Consider the following 25,525-nt stretch of genomic DNA (forward strand, 5'->3'; position numbering starts at 1 on the left):
CTCCTCGGGTTCCCCTCCGTGCTTCCCCTACATTGAAGGTATGTCCGGCAGTGACAGCGGGGTAATGCCAATAACTCACTTTCGGGGCACCAAGTGATGTTCACATGCTCTGTGTACAGTGTCGCTCACAGGAAGTAGTGTAATGCTGTACACAGAGCAGCCCGGCGGCACGTGAACATCACTTGGAGCCCGGAAGGTGAGCTATCGCTATCGCCGCTGCCGGACACTTTTTACCGATATTCTAACGATCGCCTCCACCCAGCTAACAGCAGAAGCAGCTGCATTTCAATATGTACTCATTACAACAACCTCAGGTAAGTCAGTACCCTAAAAAACAGGACTGGAGAATAAGTATGCAAGAAGGGGGAGGAGCTAGATACAGGAGTTGTAACGGGTACCTCAGAGTGAGCCATTGCATTAGTGCTAGGATTCACAAACTGCTGCAGGTTCTGATATATGGCAACTTACCACCTATTCAGTATGTAGTCCAGTGGAGGAAATAATTATTTGACCCCTCACTGATTTTGTAAGTTTGTCCAATGACAAAGAAATGAAAAGTCTCAGAACAGTATCATTTCAATGGTAGGTTTATTTTAACAGTGGCAGATAGCACATCAAAAGGAAAATCGAAAAAATAACCTTAAATAAAAGATAGCAACTGATTTGCATTTCATTGAGTGAAATAAGTTTTTGAACCCTCTAACAATAAAAGACTTAGTGGAAAAACCCTTGTTTGCAAGCACAGAGGTCAAACGTTTCTTGTAATTGATGACCAAGTTTGCACACATTTTAGGAGGAATGTTGGTCCACTCCTCTTTTCCAGATCATCTCTAAATCCCTAAGGTTTCGAGGCTGTCTCTGTGCAACTCTGAGCTTGAGCTCCCTCCATAGGTTTTCTATTGGATTAAGGTCCGGAGACTGACTAGGCCACTCCATGACCTTAATGTGCTTCTTCTTGAGCCACTCCTTTGTTGCCTTTGCTGGATGTTTTGGGTCATTGTCGTGCTGGAACACCCATCCACAACCCATTTTCAGTTTCCTGGCAGAGGGAAGGAGGTTGTCATTCAGGATTTCACGATACATGGCTCTGTCCATTTTCCCGTTAATGCGATTAAGTTGTCCTGTGCCCTTAGCAGAAAAACACCCCCAAAGCAAAATGTTTCCACCCCCATGCTTGACGGTGGGGATGGTGTTTTAGGGGTCATAGGCAGCATTTTTCTTCCTCCAAACACAGCGAGTTGAGTTAATGCCAAAGAGCTCTATTTTGGTCTCATCAGACCACAGCACCATCTCCCAGTCACTCACAGAATCATTCAGGTGTTCATTGGCAAACTTCAGACGGGCCTGCACATGTGCCTTCTTGAGCAGGGGGACCTTGCGAGCCCTGCAGGATTTTAATCCATTGCGGTGTTATGTGTTTCCAATGGTTTTCTTGGTGACTGTGGTCCCTGCTAATTTGAGGTCATTCACTAACTCCTCCCGTGTAGTTCTAGGATGCTTTTTCACCTTTCTCAGACCCATTGACACCCCACGAGGTGAGATCTTGCCTGGAGCCCCAGAGCGAGGTCGATTGATGGTCATTTTGTGCTCCTTCCATTTTCGATTTTCGAACAATCGCACCAACAGTTGTCACCTTCTCTCCCAGCTTCTTGCTAATGGTTTTGTAGCCCATTCCAGCCTTGTGCAGGTCTATAATTTTGTCTCTGACATCCTTGGACAGCTCTTTGGTCTTTCCCATGTTGGAGAGTTTAGAGTCTGCTTGATTGATTGATTCTGTGGACAGGTGTCTTTTATACAGGTGACTAGTTAAGACAGGTGTCCTTAATGAGTGTGACTAATTGAGTAGAAGTGTCTAACCACTCTGTGGGAGCCAGAACTCTTAATAATTGGTAGGGGTTCAAAAACTTATTTCACTCAATGAAATGCAAATCAGTTGCTATCTTTTATTTAAGGTTATTTTTTCGATTTTCCTTTTGATGTGCTATCTGCCACTGTTAAAATAAACCTACCATTGAAATGATACTGTTCTGAGACTTTTCATTTCTTTGTCATTGGACAAACTTACAAAATCAGTGAGGGGTCAAATAATTATTTCCTCCACTGTAGTCCTTGAGCAAGACTACCTAATACTGCCTACTGAGTGCACCCTTGTGGCTGCAGCTCAAGTGCTTTGAGACCGCCAGGAGAAAAAGACAATATAAATGTTATTTGTCTTGTCTTATGGACATGCTTACATAGGGAGATATTTTGAACCAATGATAGCAACATCTTCACTCAGTTAAGTAAGTTAACTTTTTTTTTTTCAAACAAGCATCCACAAGCTATTTCCTGTTAAGCAGACATTAATATAATCTTTTCAGTGCACTAAATCCTGCCTGTTTTATGTCTCTAGTCAAGTCCCAATAGTGCTCCAGCATAATAAGAACCAAAATTGATGACACAGCAGCTACATTACCATTTTCCTTCCTCGTTTTCAAACTGCTGCACAGTATATCCAAACATATCATCTGCCGAGCCACTGAAGGATAATCCTTTCTTGGTGTCCACATTGAAAGGCTTCCCGGTCTTCAGACATGCTATAATGACAAAGTAAGACATTCAGTCAGCAGTCATCGTCATAAGCAATTTGTAACAATTGGTGTTGCAACACAGATGTCTGATTATGTGTGATCTGGAGAATCACCAATAATACAGACGTTATACCTGATTATGTGGTGATCTGCAGTATCACCAATAATACAAGTATAGCAGGTAAGCAACGAGGTATGTAGTGCTTGGTGCAACAGTAACAGAATAGTAGCTAAACCTCACCAGAGGAGCTGGTGGGTCCTTATAGAACAGTGTAACTGAGTAGTTAGACTTAACCTCACCAGAGGAGCTGGTGGGTACTATTAGAACACAGTAACTGATAGTTTGTCTTCACCTCACCAGAGGAGCTGGTGGGTACTATCAGTAGAGCACCTCACCAGTGACAAGGGCTCACTGGTGAGTAGAGAGGTCAGACAAGCTATGATCAGTAACGAGCGAGCAGGCACAGTACAGAATGACAAGCAAGAGAATAGTAAGATATCAGGCAGGGTTCAGCAACAGAGTCAGATAGGCAGATGTACAGGAACGATAAGCAAGATCAGAGTCAGAGGGTAGCAAGAGTCATACACAGAATATCAATAACAGTATACAATCCTAGTCTTGTGTGAAATCCCTGGTTTCCTCCCAGATCAAAGCACACCCGATACTATCTAAGGTCTGAGTGCTAGCACATAAGTATTCGCAACAGCAGACAACTTGCGAGTGAACAGAGAAGGCTTATGAAGCAGAGGAGACCCCACCGCCACGCCCACAACAATCCGGAGGGCCGTGTGTCTCCTCCTCCCTGCATAAAGGTCCTGTCCCCGCGCGTGCCCGCGCCATACAGCAACTCCATGTGCAAAAGACAACCCCGTCCTCGGTGTACTAGACACCAGAAACACGGGCAATGTCCCTGAGCGGAAAGGCAAGGCGGCTGCAAAGACACCCTGCGTGCCCGCAGCCGCCGTTTCTACGCAGGGCCGGCCCTAGACTTTTTGCCGCCTGAGGGAAAATTTAAAAAAATCGGAAGGGGGTATTGGGCCTAGCGGTGGGGAGGGGGTCCCTCCCTCACCTGGGCCCCCCGATCTGCGCTCCCCTCCAGCTGTAAATAGTTAAGTACCAGCGTATAGATAAAGAGGCAACGGGCGGGGCTCACTCACCTTTTTCGCGTTCCAAAGTGCGCTCCACTGACGTCACTTCCTGCAACTCCGTCCACTTACAATACAGTGGGCGGCATTGCAGGAAGTGACGTCAGTGGAGCGCTCGCTGGAACGCGGAAAAGGTGAGTGATCCCCGCCCGTTGCCTCTTAATCTATACACTGGTACTTAACTATTTACAGCTGGAGGGGAGCGCAGATCGGGGGACCCAGGCGAGGCCCATCCCCACTGCTAGGCCCAATACCCCCTTTCTGCCCACTACTCCTCCAGCTCGGTGGGCGGCCCCCCACCCACGGACAGGCGGGTGTCGCCCCCCCAGATGTGCCGTCTGAGGCAAATGTTTCACCCCGCCTCATGAGCGGGCCGGCCCTGTTTCTACGGATGTTACACAATTGAATTTGGATCATTTTATATAGGTATATGAATAACCAAAAACTTATTGAAGACAACTGGAAATAAAAATAACTGATGGGATAAACCATTGTATCTATAGTACTTAGTCCTAAGTAGAACGTTCCTGGAACACCACAGTCTTATTTTGTGTTGAAAAGCTAAAAGTCAAATGTTTTTATTGTCTCATATTTACAGCAACATTTTTTTACATTTTTTTAATGTTTAATTTATTATTATTTTTTTATATTTGTTCAGCTCTTATACAGACACATTTTTTTTATCTGTTGCCTGCACTTAGAAGTATATCTAAGCCATGCAGGAGTTTTATGGCATGTAATTAGTTATCAGTGAGAGTTATGCTACAAATGAGAGCACAGAATTCATGCTCCTCACCTTCAGCTACGGCATTTGAATATGTATTAGGGAGGTGCCAAATGAGGTGTGGCAAATTAGTAAAAATGAGTAAGTCCTCTGCACACTCGTATGCAAATTCTCATACAAATTCATTCATGTGGATCAATCATACAGGAACCAAGACTATCCTTACAGCTAAGTTAAAAGCCTGGGTCTTCGTTACAAGAATAAAGTCTCTTGTATAGTCATATACACAGCATGGAGGTTCCCCTTGTATGTGTCCTAATTCTGTCCCTGTAACACGCATAGTACACAAATGCAAGCATTTAGTGCGGCAAACCAATCTGAAGACTAGGCACACATATCATCCTCTTCTGGAACAGATAAAGCATCAAACTAATTCCCTGAGGGAGCTACTGAAATATATGTATATGTACCATGTGCACAGACCAGCATAAGTTGTGTGTGCTGTCAATGGTCACAGAGAGGGGAAAATGGGAGAGCAATATATTACATCCTAGCCACAAGGATACATTACAAATAAGAACACAGGATCCATGCTCCTCACCTTGAGCTAGGACAGTATTAGGGAGGTGCCAAAGGGGGTGTGGCAAATAAAACAGCAAAATTAGTAAGCCCTCTGCACACCTGCATGCAAATTCATTCATGCAGATCAATACAGGTAATACTGTACTAGTGTTGGACGAACAGTGTTCGCCACTGTTCGGGTTCTGCAGAACATCACCCTGTTCGGGTGATGTTCGGGTTCGGCCGAAACCCCTGATGGTGTTCGGCCAAACTGTTCGGCCATATGGCCGAACTAAGAGCGCATGGCCGAACGTTACCCGAACGTTCGGCTAGCGCTGTGATTGGCCGAACGGGTCACGTGTAGTGTTGGGCGAACATCTAGATGTTCGGGTTCGGGCCGAACATGGCCGAACTCCGAACATAATGGAAGTCAATGGGGACCCGAACTTTCGTGCTTTGTAAAGCCTCCTTATATGCTACATACCCCAAATTTACAGGGTATGTGCACCTTGGGAGTGGGTACAAGAGGAAAAAAAAAATAGCAAAAAGAGCTTATAGTTTTTGAGAAAATCGATTTTAAAGTTTCAAAGGGAAAACTGTCTTATAAATGCGGGAAATGTCTGTTTTCTTTGCACAGGTAACATGCTTTTTGTCGGCATGCAGTCATAAATGTAATACATATAAGAGGTTCCAGGAAAAGGGACCGGTAACGCTAACCCAGCAGCAGCACACGTGATGGAACAGGAGGAGGGTGGCGCAGGAGGAGAAGGCCACGCTTTGAGACACAACAACCCAGGCCTTGCATGAGGACAAGAAGCGTGCGGATAGCAATTTGCATTTTGTCGCCATGCAGTCATAAATGTAATACAGATGAGAGGTTCAATAAACAGGGACCGGAAACGCTAACCCATCACAGATGTTCATTGTTCATGTTACTTGGTTGGGGTCCGGGAGTGTTGCGTAGTCATTTCCAATCCAGGATTGATTCATTTTAATTTGAGTCAGACGATCTGCATTTTCTGTGGAGAGGCGGATACGCCGCCGATCTGTGACGATGCCTCCGGCAGCACTGAAACAGCGTTCCGACATAACGCTGGCTGCCGGGCAAGCCGGCACCTCTATTGCGTACATTGCCAGTTTGTGCCAAGTGTCTAGCTTCGATACCCAATAGTTGAAGGGTGCAGATGGATTGTTCAACACAGCTACGCCATCTGACATGTAGTCCTTGACCATCTTCTCCAGGCGATCGGTGTTGGAGGTGGATCTGCACGCTTGCTGTTCTGTGTGCTGCTGCATGGGTGTCAGAAAATTTTCCCACTCCAAGGACACTGCCGATACCATTCCCTTTTGGGCACTAGCTGCGGCTTGTGTTGTTTGCTGCCCTCCTGGTCGTCCTGGGTTTGCGGAAGTCAGTCTGTCGGCGTACAACTGGCTAGAGGAGGGGGAGGATGTCAATCTCCTCTCTAAAGTCTCCACAAGGGCCTGCTGGTATTCTTCCATTTTGACCTGTCTGGCTCTTTCTTCAAGCAGTTTTGGAACATTGTGTTTGTACCGTGGATCCAGAAGGGTATAAACCAAGTAATTGGTGTTGTCCAGAATGCGCACAATGCGTGGGTCGCGTTCAATGCAGTCCTAGGCCGAAGAGGTCATAGCCTAGGGTCACAAAACCTGTTTATTTGGGCAATTTCAATGGTGGCGAGTCTGACGTACATAAATCGCAGTAATGGCCGTTAGCAACGTCTGAATATCACGAAATGTCTCATGCAGGTAGAAGACATATTGTTAGACTTGGGCTCCAAAGATGGGTTCCCTACATCTCTGCAAACCAGAGTTACAGGGGTCCAAATTTGGTAAAATCCCCCATAGGCTTTCATTGGGCCTCCTATTTACAGTTCCAAAATCTCACATCTTTTCAAAGGGCAATTACTCAGCAGTGGCAAATTGTCTAGCATTGTAGGGACCCTTAGGGGGAACATGACTGGTGAGTTTCGGGCCCCTAGGCCGAAGAGGTCATAGCCTAGGGTCACAAAAACCTGTTTATTTGGGCTATTTCAATGGTAGTGATGGTGGCGTACATAAATCTCAGCCATGGCCGTTAGCAACGTCTGAATCTCACGAAATGTCTCATGCAGGTAGAAGACATATTGTTAGACTCGGATTCCAAAGATGGGGTCCCTACATCTCTGCAAACCAGAGTTACAGGGGTCCAAAATTGGTAAAATCCCCCATAGGATTTCATTGCCTCCCTATTTCACTTTCCAAAATCTCACATCTTTTCAAAGGGCAATGGCTCAGCAGTACCAAATTTTCTAGCATTGTAGGGACCCTTAGGGGGAACATGACTGGTGAGTTTCGGGCCCCTAGGCCGAAGAGGTCATAGCCTAGGGTCACAAAAACCTGTTTATTTGGGCTATTTCAATGGTAGTGATGGTGACGTACATAAATCGCAGCAATGGCCGTTAGCAAAGTCTGAATCTCACGAAATGTCTCATGCAGGTAGAAGACATATTGTTAGACTTGGATTCCAAAGATGGGGTCCCTACATCTCTGCAAACCAGAGTTACAGGGGTCCAAAATTGGTAAAATCCCCCATAGGCTTTCATTGGGCCTCCTATTTACCGTTCCAAAATCTCACACCATTTCAAAGGGCAATGGCTCAGCAGTGGCAAAACTCACCAGTCATGATCCCCCTAAGGGTCCCTACAATGCTAGAAAATTTGGTACTGCTGAGCCATTGCCCTTTGAAAAGATGTAAGATTTTGGAAAGTGAAATAGGGAGGCAATGAAATCCTATGGGGGATTTTACCAATTTTGGACACCTGTAACTCTGGTTTGCAGAGATGTAGGGACCCCATCTTTGGTATCCAAGTCTAACAATATGTCTTCTACCTGCATGAGACATTTCGTGAGATTCAGACGTTGCTAACGGCCATGGCTGAGATTTATGTACGCCACCATCACTACCATTGAAATAGCCCAAATAAACAGGTTTTTGTGACCCTAGGCTATGACCTCTTCGGCCTAGGGGCCCGAAACTCACCAGTCATGTTCCCCCTAAGGGTCCCTACAATGCTAGAAAATTTGGTACTGCTGAGCCATTGCCCTTTGAAAAGATGTGAGATTTTGGAAAGTGAAATAGGGAGGCAATGAAATCCTATGGGGGATTTTACCAATTTTGGACCCCTGTAACTCTGGTTTGCAGAGATGTAGGGACCCCATCTTTGGAATCCAAGTCTAACAATATGTCTTCTACCTGCATGAGACATTTCGTGAGATTCAGACTTTGCTAACGGCCATTGCTGCGATTTATGTACGTCACCATCACTACCATTGAAATAGCCCAAATAAACAGGTTTTTGTGACCCTAGGCTATGACCTCTTCGGCCTAGGGGCCCGAAACTCACCAGTCATGTTACCCCTAAGGGTCCCTACAATGCTAGAAAATTTGGTACTGCTGAGCCATTGCCCTTTGAAAAGATGTGAGATTTTGGAAAGTGAAATAGGGAGGCAATGAAATCCTATGGGGGATTTTACCAATTTTGGACACCTGTAACTCTGGTTTGCAGAGATGTAGGGACCCCATCTTTGGAATCCAAGTCTAACAATATGTCTTCTACCTGCATGAGACATTTCGTGAGATTCAGACTTTGCTAACGGCCATTGCTGCGATTTATGTACGTCACCATCACTACCATTGAAATAGCCCAAATAAACAGGTTTTTGTGACCCTAGGCTATGACCTCTTCGGCCTAGGGGCCCGAAACTCACCAGTCATGTTCCCCCTAAGGGTCCCTACAATGCTAGAAAATTTGGTACTGCTGAGCCATTGCCCTTTGAAAAGATGTGAGATTTTGGAAAGTGAAATAGGGAGGCAATGAAATCCTATGGGGGATTTTACCAATTTTGGACCCCTGTAACTCTGGTTTGCAGAGATGTAGGGACCCCATCTTTGGAATCCAAGTCTAACAATATGTCTTCTACCTGCATGAGACATTTCGTGAGATTCAGACTTTGCTAACGGCCATTGCTGCGATTTATGTACGTCACCATCACTACCATTGAAATAGCCCATATAAACAGGTTTTTGTGACCCTAGGCTATGACCTCTTTGGCCTAGGGGCCCGAAACTCACCAGTCATGTTCCCCCTAAGGGTCCCTACAATGCTAGAAAATTTGCCACTGCTGAGTAATTGCCCTTTGAAAAGATGTGAGATTTTGGAACTGTAAATAGGAGGCCCAATGAAAGCCTATGGGGGATTTTACCAAATTTGGAGCCCTGTAACTCTGGTTTGCAGAGATGTAGGGAACCCATCTTTGAAGCCCAAGTCTAACAATATGTCTTCTACCTGCATGAGACATTTCGTGAGATTCAGACGTTGCTAACGGCCATTGCTGCGATTTATGTACGTCAAACTCGCCACCATTGAAATTGCCCAAATAAACAGGTTTTGTGACCCTAGGCTATGACCTCTTCGGCCTAGGACTGCATTGAACGCGACCCACGCATTGTGCGCATTCTGGACAACACCAATTACTGGGTTTATACCCTTCTGGATCCACGGTACAAACACAATGTTCCAAAACTGCTTGAAGAAAGAGCCAGACAGGTCAAAATGGAAGAATACCAGCAGGCCCTTGTGGAGACTTTAGAGAGGAGATTGACATCCCCCCCCTCCTCTAGCCAGTTGTACGCCGACAGACTGACTTCCGCAAACCCAGGACGACCAGGAGGGCAGCAAACAACAGAAGCCGGAGCTAGTGCCCAAAAGGGAATGGTATCGGCAGTGTCCTTGGAGTGGGAAAATTTTCTGACACCCATGCAGCAGCACACAGAACAGCAAGCGTGCAGATCCACCTCCAACACCGATCGCCTGGAGAAGATGGTCAAGGACTACATGTCAGATGGCGTAGCTGTGTTGAACAATCCATCTGCACTCTTCAACTATTGGGTATCGAAGCTAGACACCTGGCACAAACTGGCAATGTACGCAATAGAGGTGCTGGCTTGCCCGGCAGCCAGCGTTATGTCGGAACGCTGTTTCAGTGCTGCCGGAGGCATCGTCACAGATCGGCGGCGTATCCACCTCTCCACAGAAAATGCAGACCGTCTGACTCAAATTAAAATGAATCAATCCTGGATTGGAAACGACTACGCAACACTCCCGGACCCCAACCTAGTAACATGGACAATGAACATCTGTGATGGGTTAGCGTTTCCGGTCCCTGTTTATTGAACCTCTCATCTGTATTACATTTATGACTGCATGGCGACAAAATGCAAATTGCTATCCGCACGCTTCTTGTCCTCATGCAAGGCCTGGGTTGTTGTGTCTCAAAGCGTGGCCTTCTCCTCCTGCGCCACCCTCCTCCTGTTCCATCACGTGTGCTGCTGCTGCTGGGTTAGCGTTACCGGTCCCTTTTTCTGGAACCTCTTATATGTATTACATTTATGACTGCATGCCGACAAAAAGCATGTTACCTGTGCAAAGAAAACAGACATTTCCCGCATTTAAAAGACAGTTTTCCCTTTGAAACTTTAAAATCGATTTTCTCAAAAACTATAAGCTCTTTTTGCTAAATTTTTTTTCCTCTTGTACCCACTCCCAAGGTGCACATACCCTGTAAATTTGGGGTATGTAGAATGTAAGAAGGCTTTACAAAGCACAAAAGTTCGGGTCCCCATTGGCTTCCATTATGTTCGGAGTTCGGGTCGAACACCCGAACATCGCGGCCATGTTCGGCCTGTTCGGCCCGAACCCGAACATCTAGATGTTCGCCCAACACTATACTGTACATATTCAGCTTTTAATTTAGCATGTTTGATCTGCATGAATTAATTTGCATAAATAAGAATTTGCATGAGTGTGTGCAGAGTACTCACTAATTTTGCAGCGTTATGCTACAGTCCTATTGCAAAGGGAGTGCCATTTACAGTCCTGAATTCTTAACCCTTGCAGTCAGAAAAAGAGGAGCACAGCCGTAGCACAGCCTATTTCTGAGGGGTACTGTAATATTCTATGTAGTATTATCTCATCATCTTATGTGTTACTTCAGTTACTCTTAACCTCCTGGGGACCGCCTAACGCCGATGGGTGTGGCCACGGCGGGAGCCCCAGGACCACCTAACGCCGATTGGCGTCAAGTCCTGGGGCTGCAGTTTCCCAGGGAACGGCCGCGCGCATGCGCGATCGTTCCCTTCCACTTCACGAAACGGAGTTCCGTGATTAGCCTGCTAGCCGCCGATCGCGGCTAGCAGGCTGCTTGTAAACTAAAGGGGAAAGAAATCCCATTTGTTTACATGCGTACAGCACTGCGGTCCCCGGCAGCGCTGTACGAGACCGGCAATTCCCGGCCTCTGACTGGCCGGGGAGCACCGTCCTCTCAGGCTGATGCCTATGAGAGGCGGAACAGGACCGATCGCCGTCCTGTTCCAAATCAGATACCGCAGGGGAGGAGGGAAGGGGAGGGAGGGAGAAAAAAACAACAACAAAGTGCTGCAGTGATCGGACCCCTCCGGCGGCATGTCCACTTAGGGACAAAAAAAGAAGGTGAGTCCGATTGATGGGCTCCCAAGCTGGGCTGTGCAGGAGGCTGAAAAGCCTGCACAGCCCAGCAATGCATAAAATCACCTGGTCTTTAGGGAGGGGGGGGGGGGGGGTTAGCACTGTGGGCGTGAAGTGGTTAAAGGACACCCGAAGTGAAAATAAACTAATGAAACAAATGATTGTATCTATCTTCCTTCTCCTAAAAATGACTTTTAAAGATATTCCACACTTTCATTTTATGTCTAAATCTACTTTTTAAGTTTTAACTGTTTTATTGTTTTGCTCAGTAACACATTCATTGAAGAATGCCAGAGCTAAAATCTATGAACTATTGACACCTTTTTTCTCTTTCCTGCTCTCAGAAGCCATTTTCTGCTAGGAAAGTGTTTTATAGTTGGAAATTCTTATCATTGAGGGTCACACTGTAGTCACTTCCTGTCTGAGTCAGGACTGAGTCAGCCACTTACATACCTGATATTTAACTCTTTCAGGCAGAGAAAGAAAAAAAGGAACACAGCATAGTTAGTGTGTGTGGCACTGTACATAACCATGCCTATCTCATCATGTCACAAGTCACTTCGGATATCTTTTAACCACTCTACGACTGCCTAACGCCGATCAGCGGCCACAGAGTGGCTCCCCCAGGACCGCCTAACACTGATTGGCGTCAAGTCCTGGGGGAGGAGATTAGCAGGGGTTACGTGCACATCCCGGCTGAATGACGGAACTCCACTCCGAGATAAGCCTGCCAGACCGTGATTGTGGCTGGCAGGCCGTATGAAGAAAAAGAGACTGTTAATTTCATTGTAGAGTGCTGCCGCAACCCTGTCACTTGGCTGTCCCCTGGAGTGGCAAGAGAAAAGATCATTCTCATAGGCTGAGGGGGGGGGGGGGGGGGGATGTAAGCCTGTGCACCTCACACCACTGAATATTCAATTGCAGGTGAAACTTGAAAAATTAGAATATCGTGCAAAAGTCCATTTATTTCAGTAATTTAACTTAAAAAGGTGAAACTAATATATGAATTAGGAACCCTTTGCAGGTGTTTTGGATTAATTAGCTGATTAGAGTCTTGCACTCTGAGCCTAGAATATTGAACCTTTTCACAATGTTCTAATGACCTGAGATTTTAATTTTGGTGTTTTCATAAGGTGTAAGCCATAATCCTCAAAATTATAACAAATAAAAGCTTGAAATATCTCACTTTGTATGTAATGAGTCTACTTCATATATTAGTTTCACCTTTTAGGTTGAATTACTGAAATAAATAAATGGACTTTTACACGATATTCTAATTTTTTCGGGTTTCACCTGTAATGTTCTCACAGGGTATTATTCTCTGTGTTGAGAGAATGATAATTCACTAATGCATTTCTAATTTACTAATGCAGTCCTATGGGCCTGTGCATTCTTTTCACATGTCTGTCTTCTGCCTCAGCACCCTCAGATGGTGATCAATCAGTGTAGTCTCTTGTCATTTGATCACCACTGACCACTGCCTTAACTACATGGTGGTGATTAATGGTAAAATGTGTCTTTTAAAGCAAAATTTCTCTGGTTAGTTAAAAGACAACTGTAATGAAAGGGGTATGGAGACTGCCATAGTTATTTCCTTTTTAAACAATACCAGTTGCCTGGCTATCCTGCTGATCCTCTGCCTCTAATACTTTTAGCCATAGACCCTGACCAAGCAGATCAGGTGTTTCTGACATTATTGTCAGATCTGACAAGATTGGCTGCATGCTTATTTCTGGTGTTATTCAAACACTGTTGCAGTCAATATCAGCAGGGCTGCCAGGCAACTGGTATTGTTTGAAACAAATATGGCAGCCTCCATATTCTTCTCATTTCATTTGTCCTTTAAGTTAGAACTACTTGTAGCAGAAAGGGTTAATATTTACATTCATAATTAAGCCTGTATTTTATGCCATTTAGTTACAATCCTATGGCCTCAATTCACTAACCTTAAAGAGGAACTCCAGTGAAAATAATGTAGTAAAAAAAAGTGCCTCACTTTTTACCATAATTATGTATGTGTTTGCTCATTGTAAAATCTTTCCTCTCCCCGATTTACATTCTGACATGTATTACATGGTGACATTTTTACTGTGGGCAGGTCATGTAGCTGCTCCTAGCTGTTTTGGCTCTTAGAGACAGCTGTAAACAGCTAATTCCTGTCTGTGAATATTGTTACATTGTGGCAGTTTGCCCAGAGTACCGCGGTACTCAGAGCTTCTTGTGGGAGGGATTTCAGCACAAAATCAGTCATACAGTGCCCCCTGATGGTCTGTTTGTAAAAAGCATTATATTTCTCATGTAAAAGGGTGTATCAGCTACTGATTGGGATAAAGTTCAATTCTAGGTTGGAGTTTCTCTTTAACTCCTGTCTTTAATAACTCTTCTGAGCTGTTTTACAGTTATCACCAAGGTAATATAATTGTGATAACTGTAAAACAGCTCAGAAGAGTTATTAAAGACAGGAGTTATGCTTAGTGAATTGAGGCCATTCTTCAAGACCTATTTCAAGAAAAAATAAGTAAAAAAATTGTTTTAGTTAGTGATGGAAGGGGATATAACATATTTTAATGTTCCCATTGCTGCCTGTCTCTCCAATTGGACAGACTGTTCCCTAAATTCCTTGCACGGCAGCCATGTGACATTGATGGCCCTTGGGACAAAAACATGTGGGAAAGGATTACATTCGGTGGGAGTCCCACTGTTTTATTTCTTGCTCTTACTCTGTTATAGAAATGTGTTAACTTTCTAACTGCTTTCAATACTCACTAAAGTTAAATATTACATGATCTGAAATAAAATTCTTATTCATTTTTTATGAACGTAATTTTATTTAAAAGCTGAAGAAAAAAATATCCTTTTTAATGGGCCATTTTAGAAAATCTGTTCCCTCTTGTCTTGTCTATTTTTTTCCTAGTTTCCTATTAATAGACTTTGTCTGCGAAGTGGGCATCTCTCAAGACAGGCCTGTTTACAATGACTGCAGATACACATTCTAAGAATTCCTCCATTACTTTCTCACTGCTTCTGCAAGGAAACATTTTCCGTGACCTTACAGTGTGACCCAAGGAAAATGTCATGTTTTATTCTGTATACTATTCAGAGCTCACAAATGTTGGACTATGTCTTCCAGCAAGCAGACAATGATTATATTAAGAAACTCTTCTACTGATTACTTTTGATAAAACTATAGTGAAAAAATAAAATGAAATCAAAAAGTTTTCCCGTAGTTGTAGCACAATTTATTCGTTAATTTTGTAGCGTTGAAATTATTCCGTTTGTTGACGAACTGAAATTATACCTACACCATCGGACAAAGGTTTTAGAACAACCCAATTTTTCTAGTTTTTTTATTTAAATTCAGGCAGGTTAAGTTCAATTAATAGCTGGAAATGGTACCGTATTTTTCATACCATAAGATACTCCTGATCATGACACGCACCCAAGTTTAGAGGACAAAAAGTAGTATAAAAAAAGAATATACTAAACCTGGTGCATGCATGGTGCAGGGGCATCTTCTGGATCTTCTCCCCTCAATCCCTACAATTATTATGTCCCCCTTGTATCCACCCTGTTCCTTCTTTGCACCTCTTGTGTCAATCTCTGTTCCATCCAGTCCCCCTTAGCATGGTTCCAGCTTACCTGGAGTCGCGTCAGCCTTAAGGCGCCGTGCGGCCAATCAGGGTGGAGTGCTGCAAGCCAATCATTGTCTCTCTCATTGGCCGATCACTACACTCGCTGCAAGCCAATCATTGGCTCCGTCATTGGGCCAATCACTGCACTCGCTGAATAGCAGTAGCATTGGCCCAATGATGGAGCCATGGTCCCGCCTCCAAGACCATCACTGATGCAATTCCAGATCAGTTGGAGCCACGGTGAGGGGCTACTGGATAGCTGCATGGAGATCCTGGAGGTTAACACCTGTAATATTATTGTGGCAAGTAAATAACTTACCAGAAGGACACAGGGGGGCCGGGTGGTGACACAAAGGAGGACACTGGGGATACAGGAGAGCACGGGGGCAGCTGACACACAGGAGACACCGCATGGGGATACCAAAGACACAGGGCAGCAAAGGAGGACAGAAGGGGCACTTATGAGGGACATCTATGGACCATAAGATGCACTGACTTCCCCCCCCCCCCCCCCACACACACTTTTAGTGGAGAAAAAGTGTGTCTTACGGTTCAAAAAATACAGCAAGTGGTAAAATGAGGTTTGAAAAAAAACAAGGTTAGGTTACCTGAAAGGCTGAAACTAGAAAAAAATTTGCATTTCAGAATCAAACAAAGTGACCTTTTGCAGTGAGAAACAAAAAATACCAAAAGGTCGGTGAAAACGTACTGTAAAAAATATTCTGTATATCTTTTTGGATGCTGGTGGCTTTAAAGGCATTTTATTGATAAGATGTGAAAAATACCACATAGGAGAAAACTTAGGAGAAAATGTTTAATTTTCTCTTTAATATAACTTTTCAGCACTTTGCAATTGAAAAAGAGTCAAAATAATTCTGAGTATTTTCTTGCTTGCTGGTGGTTCAAAAAGCATTACATTACACTAACAGTGCATGTTTTGTGGACATCCACAGAGGTAGATAATTAACTCTGCTGAGACACTAATTACCTCACCTGTGCATGCCTGTGGTTTTCTGCAAAACATGCACTGTTGGTGGGCCTTGAGGATAGGGTTGGGGAACTCTGACCTAGGAGAAAACTCAAGAGAAAAAAGTGAATTGCATATGGGCTATATACAGGATCTTCTCAAAAAATTAGCATATTGTGATAAAGTTCATTATTTTCTGCAATGTACTGATAAACATTAGACTTTCATATATTTTAGATTAATTACACTACAACTGTAGTAGTTCAAGCCTTTTATTGTTTTAATATTGATGCTTTTGGCATACAGCTCTTGAAATCACAAAATTCCTATCTCAAAAAATTAGCATATTTCATCCGACAAATAAAAGAAAAGTTTTTTTAAAACAGAAAAAGTCAACCTTCAAATAATTATGTTCAGTTATGCACTCAATACTTGGTCGGGAATCCTTTTGCAGAAATGACTGCTTCAACGCGGCGTGGCATGGAGGCAATCAGCCTGTGGCACTGCTCAGGTGTTATGGAGGCCCAGGATGCTGCGATAGCTCATCCAGAGTGTTGGGTCTTGCGTCTCTCAACTTTCTCTTCACAATATCCCACAGATTCTCTATGGGGTTCAGGTCAGGAGAGTTGGCAGGCCAATTGAGCACAGTAATACCATGGTCAGTAAACCATTTACTAGTAGTTTTGGCACTGTGAGCAGGTGCCAGGTCGTGCTGAAAAATGAAATCTTCATCTCCATAAAGCTTTTCAGCAGATGGAAGCATGAAGTGCTCCAAAATCTCCTGATAGCTAGCTGCATTGACCCTGTCCTTGATAAAACACAGTGAACCAACACCAGCAGCTGACATGGCACCCCAGACCATCACTGACTGTGGGTACTTGACACTGGACTTCAGGCATTTTGGCATTTCCCTCTCCCCAGTCTTCCTCCAGACTCTGGCACCTTGATTTCCGAATGACATGTAAAAGTTGCTTTCATCCGAAAAAATTACTTTGGACCACTGAGCAACAGTCCAGTGCTGCTTCTCTGTAGCCCAGGTCAGGCGCCTCTGCCGCGGTTTCTGGTTCAAAAGTGGGTTCATGCTTCCATCTGCTGAAAAGCTTTATGGAGATGAAGATTTCATTTTTCTGCACGACCTGGCACCTGCTCACAGTGCCAAAACCACTGGTAAATGGTTTACTGACCATGGTATTACTGTGCTCAATTGGCCTGCCAGCTCTCCTGACCTGAACCCCATAGAGAATATGTGGGATATTGTGAAGAGAAAGTTGAGAGACGCAAGACCCAACACTCTGGATGAACTTAAGGCCACTATCAAAGCATCCTGGGCCTCCATAACACCTGAGCAGTGCCACAGGTTGATTGCCTCCATGCCACGCCGCATTGAAGCAGTCATTTCTGCAAAAGGATTCCCGATCAAGTATTGAGTGCATAACTGAACATAATTATTTGAAGGTTGACTTTTTTTGTTTTAAAAACACTTTTCTTTTATTGGTCGGATGAAATATGCTAATTTTTGAGATAGGAATTTTGAGTTTTCATGAGCTGTATGCCAAAATCATCAATATTAAAACAATAAAAGGCTTGAACTACTTCAGTTGAAGTGTAATGAATCTAAAATATATGAAAGTCTAATGTTTATCAGTACATTACAGAAAATAATGAACTTTATTACAATATGCTAATTTTTTGAGAAGATCCTGTACATGTTTCTCACATGTATGGGGGAATAATTACACCAGCTGGTTGTAAGAAGCTGTGAACTATATCACTGCTGGGCTATCTTAAAGCAGACCCAAACCAAACATTTTTTTAATTCAAAATATTTAGTTGCACCACTCTGACACATACAAACATAAATAAACACTCCTTCAAGCCTATGAGCATTTCAGTGCATGCTTTTCACCCTTCTATTTTCATTGCTAGGGTTATACAGGTGGCAGCCATTAGCAATTCCTCCTTTGCCGGACACCACCTACTCCAGCATTTTGCCGGATTCTGTCCCGGCAATATGAAAGGAAGGGAGGGGTTCCTCCAATAAATGTAAAATATTTTATATTTGTCATCATGCAGCTGAAAAATGGCTGCTATTTATTATCATAATTTAGAAAATAGATTTTATTCCTGAAATCTTGTGTTTTTAATTTGGGTCCACTTTAACTCGTACTGGTTGTGGTCAGTAATACCACAGATCATTACCTGGGAAAATAAGCAGATGATTGGGAGGATCTCCTATGTGGCAAAATCATGTCGAAGGACCTTGATAATTGACCATCTTTTTTTGTTTATTCTTAGTAAGGCTACCCTTAGAATATCTGTGTGTCCTTTCATTATGACTACTTGCACAAACGCAAAAACAGTGGCCACTATAATCCCTACTATAAGCACTAATATCTTGTAAAACTTACAGCTGAATTAAGTTGCACAAAATGACTTATGGGACTATTAAAAGGAACTATTTTTCCCTTTTAATAATGAAATAAAAGTTCCAGAGCAGTCTGCTGGAATGTATCTTACCAACCACGTCTTTGTTACCAAAAGGTTAAAAGTCTTGCAAAGTACCAATGAATGAGCTAAGTCACAAAAGTCATCTTATTCTGCAGAAGAAATAGCTGATTGACCACAGTCTATAAGAGGCTTGGAAATGCTAAATTTCAAATGATTTTACTGTGTTGAGTTACAAATCCGTGCATCGTCAGAGAACAATATGTACAGTCCATATCATTGTACTTGCCACTGCATAACATGCAAAGCAGCAGATCTGACTGTGGAGGGTGACATAGCCCCAGGGCCTGTAAGGTCCTGACAAGGCTCCAGGGCTCGTGAGGGCCTGTAAGGTCCTGACATCTGAAGGCCTAGGCATTAATATTCTTCCCCCATATTTGCTAAATCTTTGGGTAGATCATTTTTAAATATAATTTACCACAAAGTTCTCCTCACTACATGTAATTTTTCATGTTGTGTTACCAGCTGTCTATGTGGGCAGTATCTTGGCCTAGTCACATTTTATTTTGAAAAAAGGGCTGAACTGGACCCCAGAGAGTAAGTGATGAAGAATCTTATTCATATTTTTCTGTAAGCTCCACAGATTGAATTTGGTTATTCTTTGTTGGGGAAGGAAGTGAGTGCTATTATATATTTCTGTCCTGCTTTTATCTCTACGTGGGCAGCACGGTGGCGTAGTGGTTAGCTCTCTCGCCTTGCAGCACTGGGACCCTGGTTCGACTCCCAGCCAGGGCACTATCTGCAAAGAGTTTGTATGTTCTCTCCGTGTCTGCGTGGGTTTCCTCTGGGCACTCCGGTTTCCTCCCACATTCCAAAAACATATGGATAAGTTAATTGGTTCCCCCTAAAAAAATTGGCCCTAGACTACAGTACTTACACTACATAATATAGACATATGGCAATGGTAGGGATTAGATTGTGAGCTCCTTTGAGGGACAGTTAGTGACAAGATATATATATATATACACTGTACAGCGCTGTGTAATATGTCGGCGCTATATAAATACTAAATAATAATAATAATAATACTTAAACGTAAAGAGGCACTGTAGTGGCATATAGTAGAGCGCAATAAATGATTTAGGATTCCCCCTTTTACAGTAATTTGACTGTTTTCAGCATCAGTCACAATGAATGTAGCCCCACCCTCCTAGTGATGCTTAGCATAGATTGTTTAGCTTTACTACAATTCCTCTTTAAGTCACTCTAAACTTTGAAATGTTTGAAACCACCTGTCACAAACTGCATAAGCTCCTTCAAATTGTACTGAGCACATTTGTTCAATTTAACACTAGTGATAAGCACAAATTTCACATACTGTATATACTCAAGTATAAGCCTATTTTTTTGGCAACATTGGGGGCCTCGGCTTATACTCGAGTCACTACCCTTTGAATAGCCCCCACCATGCCCCCACTATATGCAGAGTGGTGCATCATCTGAGGGAGACCGCACACTTGACGTTTCCATGGGAGGTCCAAGCTAACCTCATCTCGAGTTGTAGCCTTGGAAGGCATACAGGGACAATGTCTACTGAGTGGTGAGAATCTTTGCATTCCTATAGCATGACTTTTCATAGTTGTGGCCGGCTATGGCTATGAGTGGTGTTGTGGGTGTGGCTTTTGCCACATCCGGTTTATACTTGGGTTAAGCATTTTTCAAGTTTTTTTAAGGTAAAAGTGGGGGAGGGGGGCGGCTTATACTCTGATTGGCTTATACTCAAGTATATATGGGTAATTTTAATTTTGCATGGTAATTCGCAGTTACGATGCAAGATCGCACTGCAAAATTATTGTAATTATTTTTACATGTAAATCTCTGAAGAAGGACAGATGTCTGAACCACAGAGTGAGGTCAGTGTAACCCATATATATATATATATATATATATATATATATATATATATATATATATATATATATATATATATATATATATATATATATATATATATATATATATTATATATACAGTGAGTTGCAAAATGTCTCTACCAGCTTTGCACATCTAGAGACTGAAATCCTTGCCCATTATTCTTTGCAAAACAGCTCCAGCTCAGTCAGATTAGATGGACAGCGTTTGTGAACAGCAGTTTTCAGATCTTGCCACAGATTCTCGATTGGATTTAGATCTGGACTTTGACTGGGCCATTCTAACACAAAGATATGTTTTGTTTTATTGATGAACCATCGCCCCAGTCTCAAGTCTTTTGCAGTCTCCAAGAGGTTTTCTTCCAAGTTTGCCCTGTATTTGGCTCCATCCATCTTCCCATCAACTCTGACCAGCTTCCCTGTCCCTGCTGAAGAGATGCACCCCCCGAGCATGATGCTGCCACCACCATATTTGACAGTGGGGATGGTGTGTTCAGAGTGATGTGCAGTGTTAGTTTTCCGTCACACATAGTGTTTTACATTTTGGCCAAAAAGTTCCATTTTGGTCTCATCTGACTAGAGCACCTTCTTTCACATGGTTGCTGTGTCCCCCACATGGCTTGTGGCAAACTGCAAACGGGACTTCTTATGCTTTCTGTTAACAATGCCTTTCTTCTTGCCACTCTTCCATAAAGGCTAACTTTGTACAGTGCATGACTAATAGTTGTCCTATGGACAGAGTCTCCCACCTGAGCTGTAGATCTCTGCAGCTCGTCCAGAGTCACCATGGGCCTCTTGACTGCATTTCTGATCAGCGCTCTCCTTGTTCGGCCTGTGAGTTTAGCTGGATGGCCTTGTCTTGGTAGGTTTACAGTTGTGCCATACTCCTTCCATTTCTGAATGATTGCTTGAACAGTGCTCCATGGGATGTTCAAGGCTTTGGAAATCTTTTTGTAGCCTAAGCCTGCTTTAAATTTCTCAATAACTTGATCCCTGACCTGTTTTGTGTGTTCTTTGGACTTCCCGGTGTTGTTGCTCCCAATATTCTCTTAGACAACCTCTGAGGCCCTCACAGAGCAGCTGTATTTGTACTGACATTAGATTACACACAGGTGCACCCTATTTAGTCATTAGCAATCATCAGGCAATGTCTATAGGCAACTGACTGCACTCAGATCAAAGGGGGCCGAATAATTATGCACACACCACTTTGCAGTTATTTATTTGTAAAAAAATGTTTGGAATCATGTATGATTTTCGTTCCACTTCTCATGTGTACAGCACTTGGTATTGGTCTTTCATGTGGAATTCCAATAAAATTGATTCATGTTTGTGGCGGCAGTAATATGACAAAATGTGGAAAACTTCAGGGGGGCCGAATACTTTTGCAACTCACTGTATATATATATAATATATATATAGTGTATACTTTATATCTACAGCGTTCACATTACATACTGTATACACAACCGTGTTGCAGCAGATTTTGGCGGTGTGTGAGATTGCTATTTATATGTGTCATAGGAAATTGTTGGCCATCCTGGCAGAGTGTTTTATTGTAACATTGTATTGTAGACTATATACTTCCTGCATTACTGTGGCGCTAACTGCCTCGTCCTGTGTTTTTAATTGTTTTTATATGGGATATGTCCCTTCAATAAAGATGATTGATTACCGTATATATTATGTGAGGTGGTGCAATTTGTTGTATTGATTTGCCATGGATGCCTGAATTTATAGAAGTACCCACCAGCATTATACACAACTGCTGGTCCCATTTACAAAGTGATGAATAGAAATCAAAAATCCTAACACCTAAATAGGCAATGCTGATTAGCAGAACAAACGAGGTAGAATAGGTGAACAGCATAACAATGATAATACTTGATCTACTTACATAACAGATGTATTGTACTGTCAACGTTTTAATTTCAGTGAATTTTATATAGTAAATGAACAGAATTATGTTCCTGGCAGCCTTCATCTAATTTTACCACAGACTGAAGCCAAATCCTGATGTAATTTCCTCCTACTTTTCCCCTCCAATCTTTAGTGTCATCTCTGGCTTGTTTTCTAAACAACTGTAAAAACAGGATCAGGTTTCAGTTCAGCCTGTCACACTAAACTGTGCTCAGACAATCACTGAGGAGCAGGAATGTGGGAGGGGTGATGACACGCTTCCCTCTCTCACTGTCTTTGGTGATGGCAAGAGACTAGAGCCTGGCTGACTAAGATAAGATAATTACAGCAGAGACATTTCGGAATAGATTGGAGAGCTTGAACTGCAGGGTGAGATTCCTGGCAGCATTATAAACACAGAGCTGTGTTTAAATGGAATTTGAATTTGTGGCTGTCTGACAATCCTGCTGTAAAGTGCTAATCAAGCAGTAATTGTTTTAGATCATCTATATTGATTGGTGCAACTCTTCTGTATTTCTAGAACAACAGTTATACACAGTTGTGTGTGTGTGTGTGTGTGTGTGTGTGTGTGTGGGGGGGGGTAGCGGTGGAAGTTGGGTGTATGCAGGGAGGGGAAAGGGGAGGAAGAAGTGGAAAAGGTGTTTTTCCTATGGCACATGAGTGGGACAACATGCTGCCACCAGGTTGGATTACACAGCAGCCAAATATCGCTCACTGCACGGCAGATTAGTGCCTGCGCCAAGAAAAGAAATTGCAGTTCAGGCATCAGTGTGAACGTAGCCTTCTAAGTCAGCAACTGCAGCGTCAGAATCTCCTAGGATGGGGCCCCTTTAAGACGTTACCCTTTAAAGTGAACCTAAAGTCACAAAAAAAAAACGAGATGAACTCACCTGGGGCTTCCCTCAGCCCCCTGCAGACGATCGGTGCCCTCGCAGCTCCGCTCCGATGTCCCAGGACCCGCCGGCGAGCACTTCCGGTTTGGCCGTCACCGGCCGACAGGCATGGGAATGCCAGTGATTGTTCGCGTTCCCAGCCTGTATATCGCCCCCTATGCGGCTGAGGGAAGCCCCAGGTGAGTTCATCTCGTTTTTTTTTTTTTTACTTTAGGTTCTCTTTAAGAACCCCGGGACACAGCATACGTTTCATGTCACCGTACATCCCAATGTGATCCTCTGTATCTTTACCACTCAAACAAAAACCAAATGGCCTGCAGAAATTCAGACATGTTATCTGTGTTTTGTTAATAAATAGGAGGAATGTGTGCGGCTCACAAGTAAAAACCATAAGCAGCTGTGTGTTTTTTGTCAGCCAACATTTTTTTTAATACATAAAATTTACTTCCAATAAAGAAAAATGTACTAAAAGAGAAAATCCTAGAAAATTTCTCATAGGGTGGGCGCCCACGACAGGACACTATCCGCAATTGCAATCACTTTTTTTTTTCAGCGTTTTTGCAAGCGCTTTGTTGTCATATGATTTTAGAGTAACTTACAGCATTTTTTAAAGAGAATCTGTACTCTAAAATTTTTACACTAAAAAGCATACCATTCTATCCATTATGTTCTCCCAGGCCCCTCTGTGCTGTTTCTGCCTCTCCCTGCTGCAATCCTGGCTTGTAATTGCCATTTTTATCCAGTGTTTACAAACAAAAGACATAGCAAGTGATACCCTGAGAAGAGCTCAGTGTGTGAGTCATACAGAGTGTGCAGGGGGCCTGGAGAGGGTGTGTATAACTTCTAGCCAATCACAAGCAGCACATCACATTCCACACATTCCAGCCTCAGCCCGACAGAGCCGACAGAGGAGAGAAGATTAGATCATATAACAGAGATAATACAGCCACTGTGCAAATAGGAAAGGCTGCAGTTAGACAGAGCACATTAGAACAGGTATAGGAACTTATAGGATGTAAGAAATAAGGATGAAAATTTTGTTAGAGTCTCTTTAAAGTTTCTCTTATGTGCTTGTACTTGCACAGCGATTGCAAAAGGATTTTACAGCCTTTGTATCTTTTCTATTGTAGCACAATCAATCCAAAAAAGCTGCAGGACCTGGATGATCCAGAGGCTTCCCATGTCTTCCTCAACCCCACGACCACTGGCTGCGTCCTCTCCTTCTTTGTGGCCGTGCTTCCGTCTGTGTACAAGTGTGGGCTTACTACATGGGTGCCAGTATGGTCCATACAATAGCACAAAGCCACTTATGCACGGAGGAAAAAGCTGTGCACAAGCGGCTTTGTATTGCTGCTAAGGCACAGTCTGTACTCGCTCATGCACAGTACAGTCGTGCTCCTACACACCGACCACAGCCATGAGAACATATTCAACAAGCTCTTGTTTAGAAGGTCTATGCACTGGATTGGTCGGTTCAAGGAGGATAGGTGAAGCCTTAAGGCTATCTAAAGACGTCCTTCTACTGAGGTAAGTACGATACCTCTGGGTCAATCCTAATCCCAGGTCTGTGAGCATCGAGTAAACAAGGATTCTTATCTCAGCTAACAACCTCTAACCCCATTTAGATAGTCTGTTTGAATTAAGGCATCTTAATGACATGTATGCTTAAAAGAAATATCTGTTTTCCCTTTTGATGTTGCATGTACAGTATAAAGCGGTCTGTATCGCACCAACCTGCAAACTAACAGGATATAAGTCAGACGAAGGCTGCAAGGCCGAAAGCTTGCTTATTTTTATTCATTTTTAGTTAGCCAATAAATGGTATCAGCCTGATTTATAACTTCTTGAGGTAAGTACGTATCTACCTTTTACTTTTTTCTTGCCGACAGGTACACAAGTACAAGGCATTTCACCACAGAGGGATCAAGACTCAATCCATGAAGCAACAGTAAAGGGCTGACTCTGTACAGAACTAGCAACGCATTCTGTAGCTAGACGGGGGAGAAGGCCAGATGTGAAGTGTCATGCGGTGGGAGGGGTGATCGAGGAGAACAATACCCTGGGCCACCGCGCAGCCATAAATGGGTAATCTTTAAGGTTAAAATCCGAGGCTCTAAATGATAGTTTCTCTGCAGTAGAACTGTAGCTGACACTCACTGATATAACTAATTAG

The 25,525-nt window shown here is 43.3% G+C and overlaps 1 protein-coding gene across 1 annotated transcript in view; it reads right to left on the reverse strand.

The window, feature by feature from the left end:
- Positions 1-25,525, reverse strand: part of ITGA1 (integrin subunit alpha 1) — a 178,344-nt gene that overhangs the window by 120,876 nt on the left and 31,943 nt on the right. Inside the window, exon 2 of the mRNA XM_068271771.1 lies at positions 2,456-2,576. Coding sequence (XP_068127872.1) covers positions 2,456-2,576 — 121 coding nt within the window. The remainder of the gene's footprint in view (positions 1-2,455; positions 2,577-25,525) is intronic.

Source organism: Hyperolius riggenbachi, chromosome 1 (assembly GCF_040937935.1).
Source record: "Hyperolius riggenbachi isolate aHypRig1 chromosome 1, aHypRig1.pri, whole genome shotgun sequence".
Taxonomy (NCBI): Eukaryota; Metazoa; Chordata; class Amphibia; order Anura; family Hyperoliidae; genus Hyperolius; species Hyperolius riggenbachi.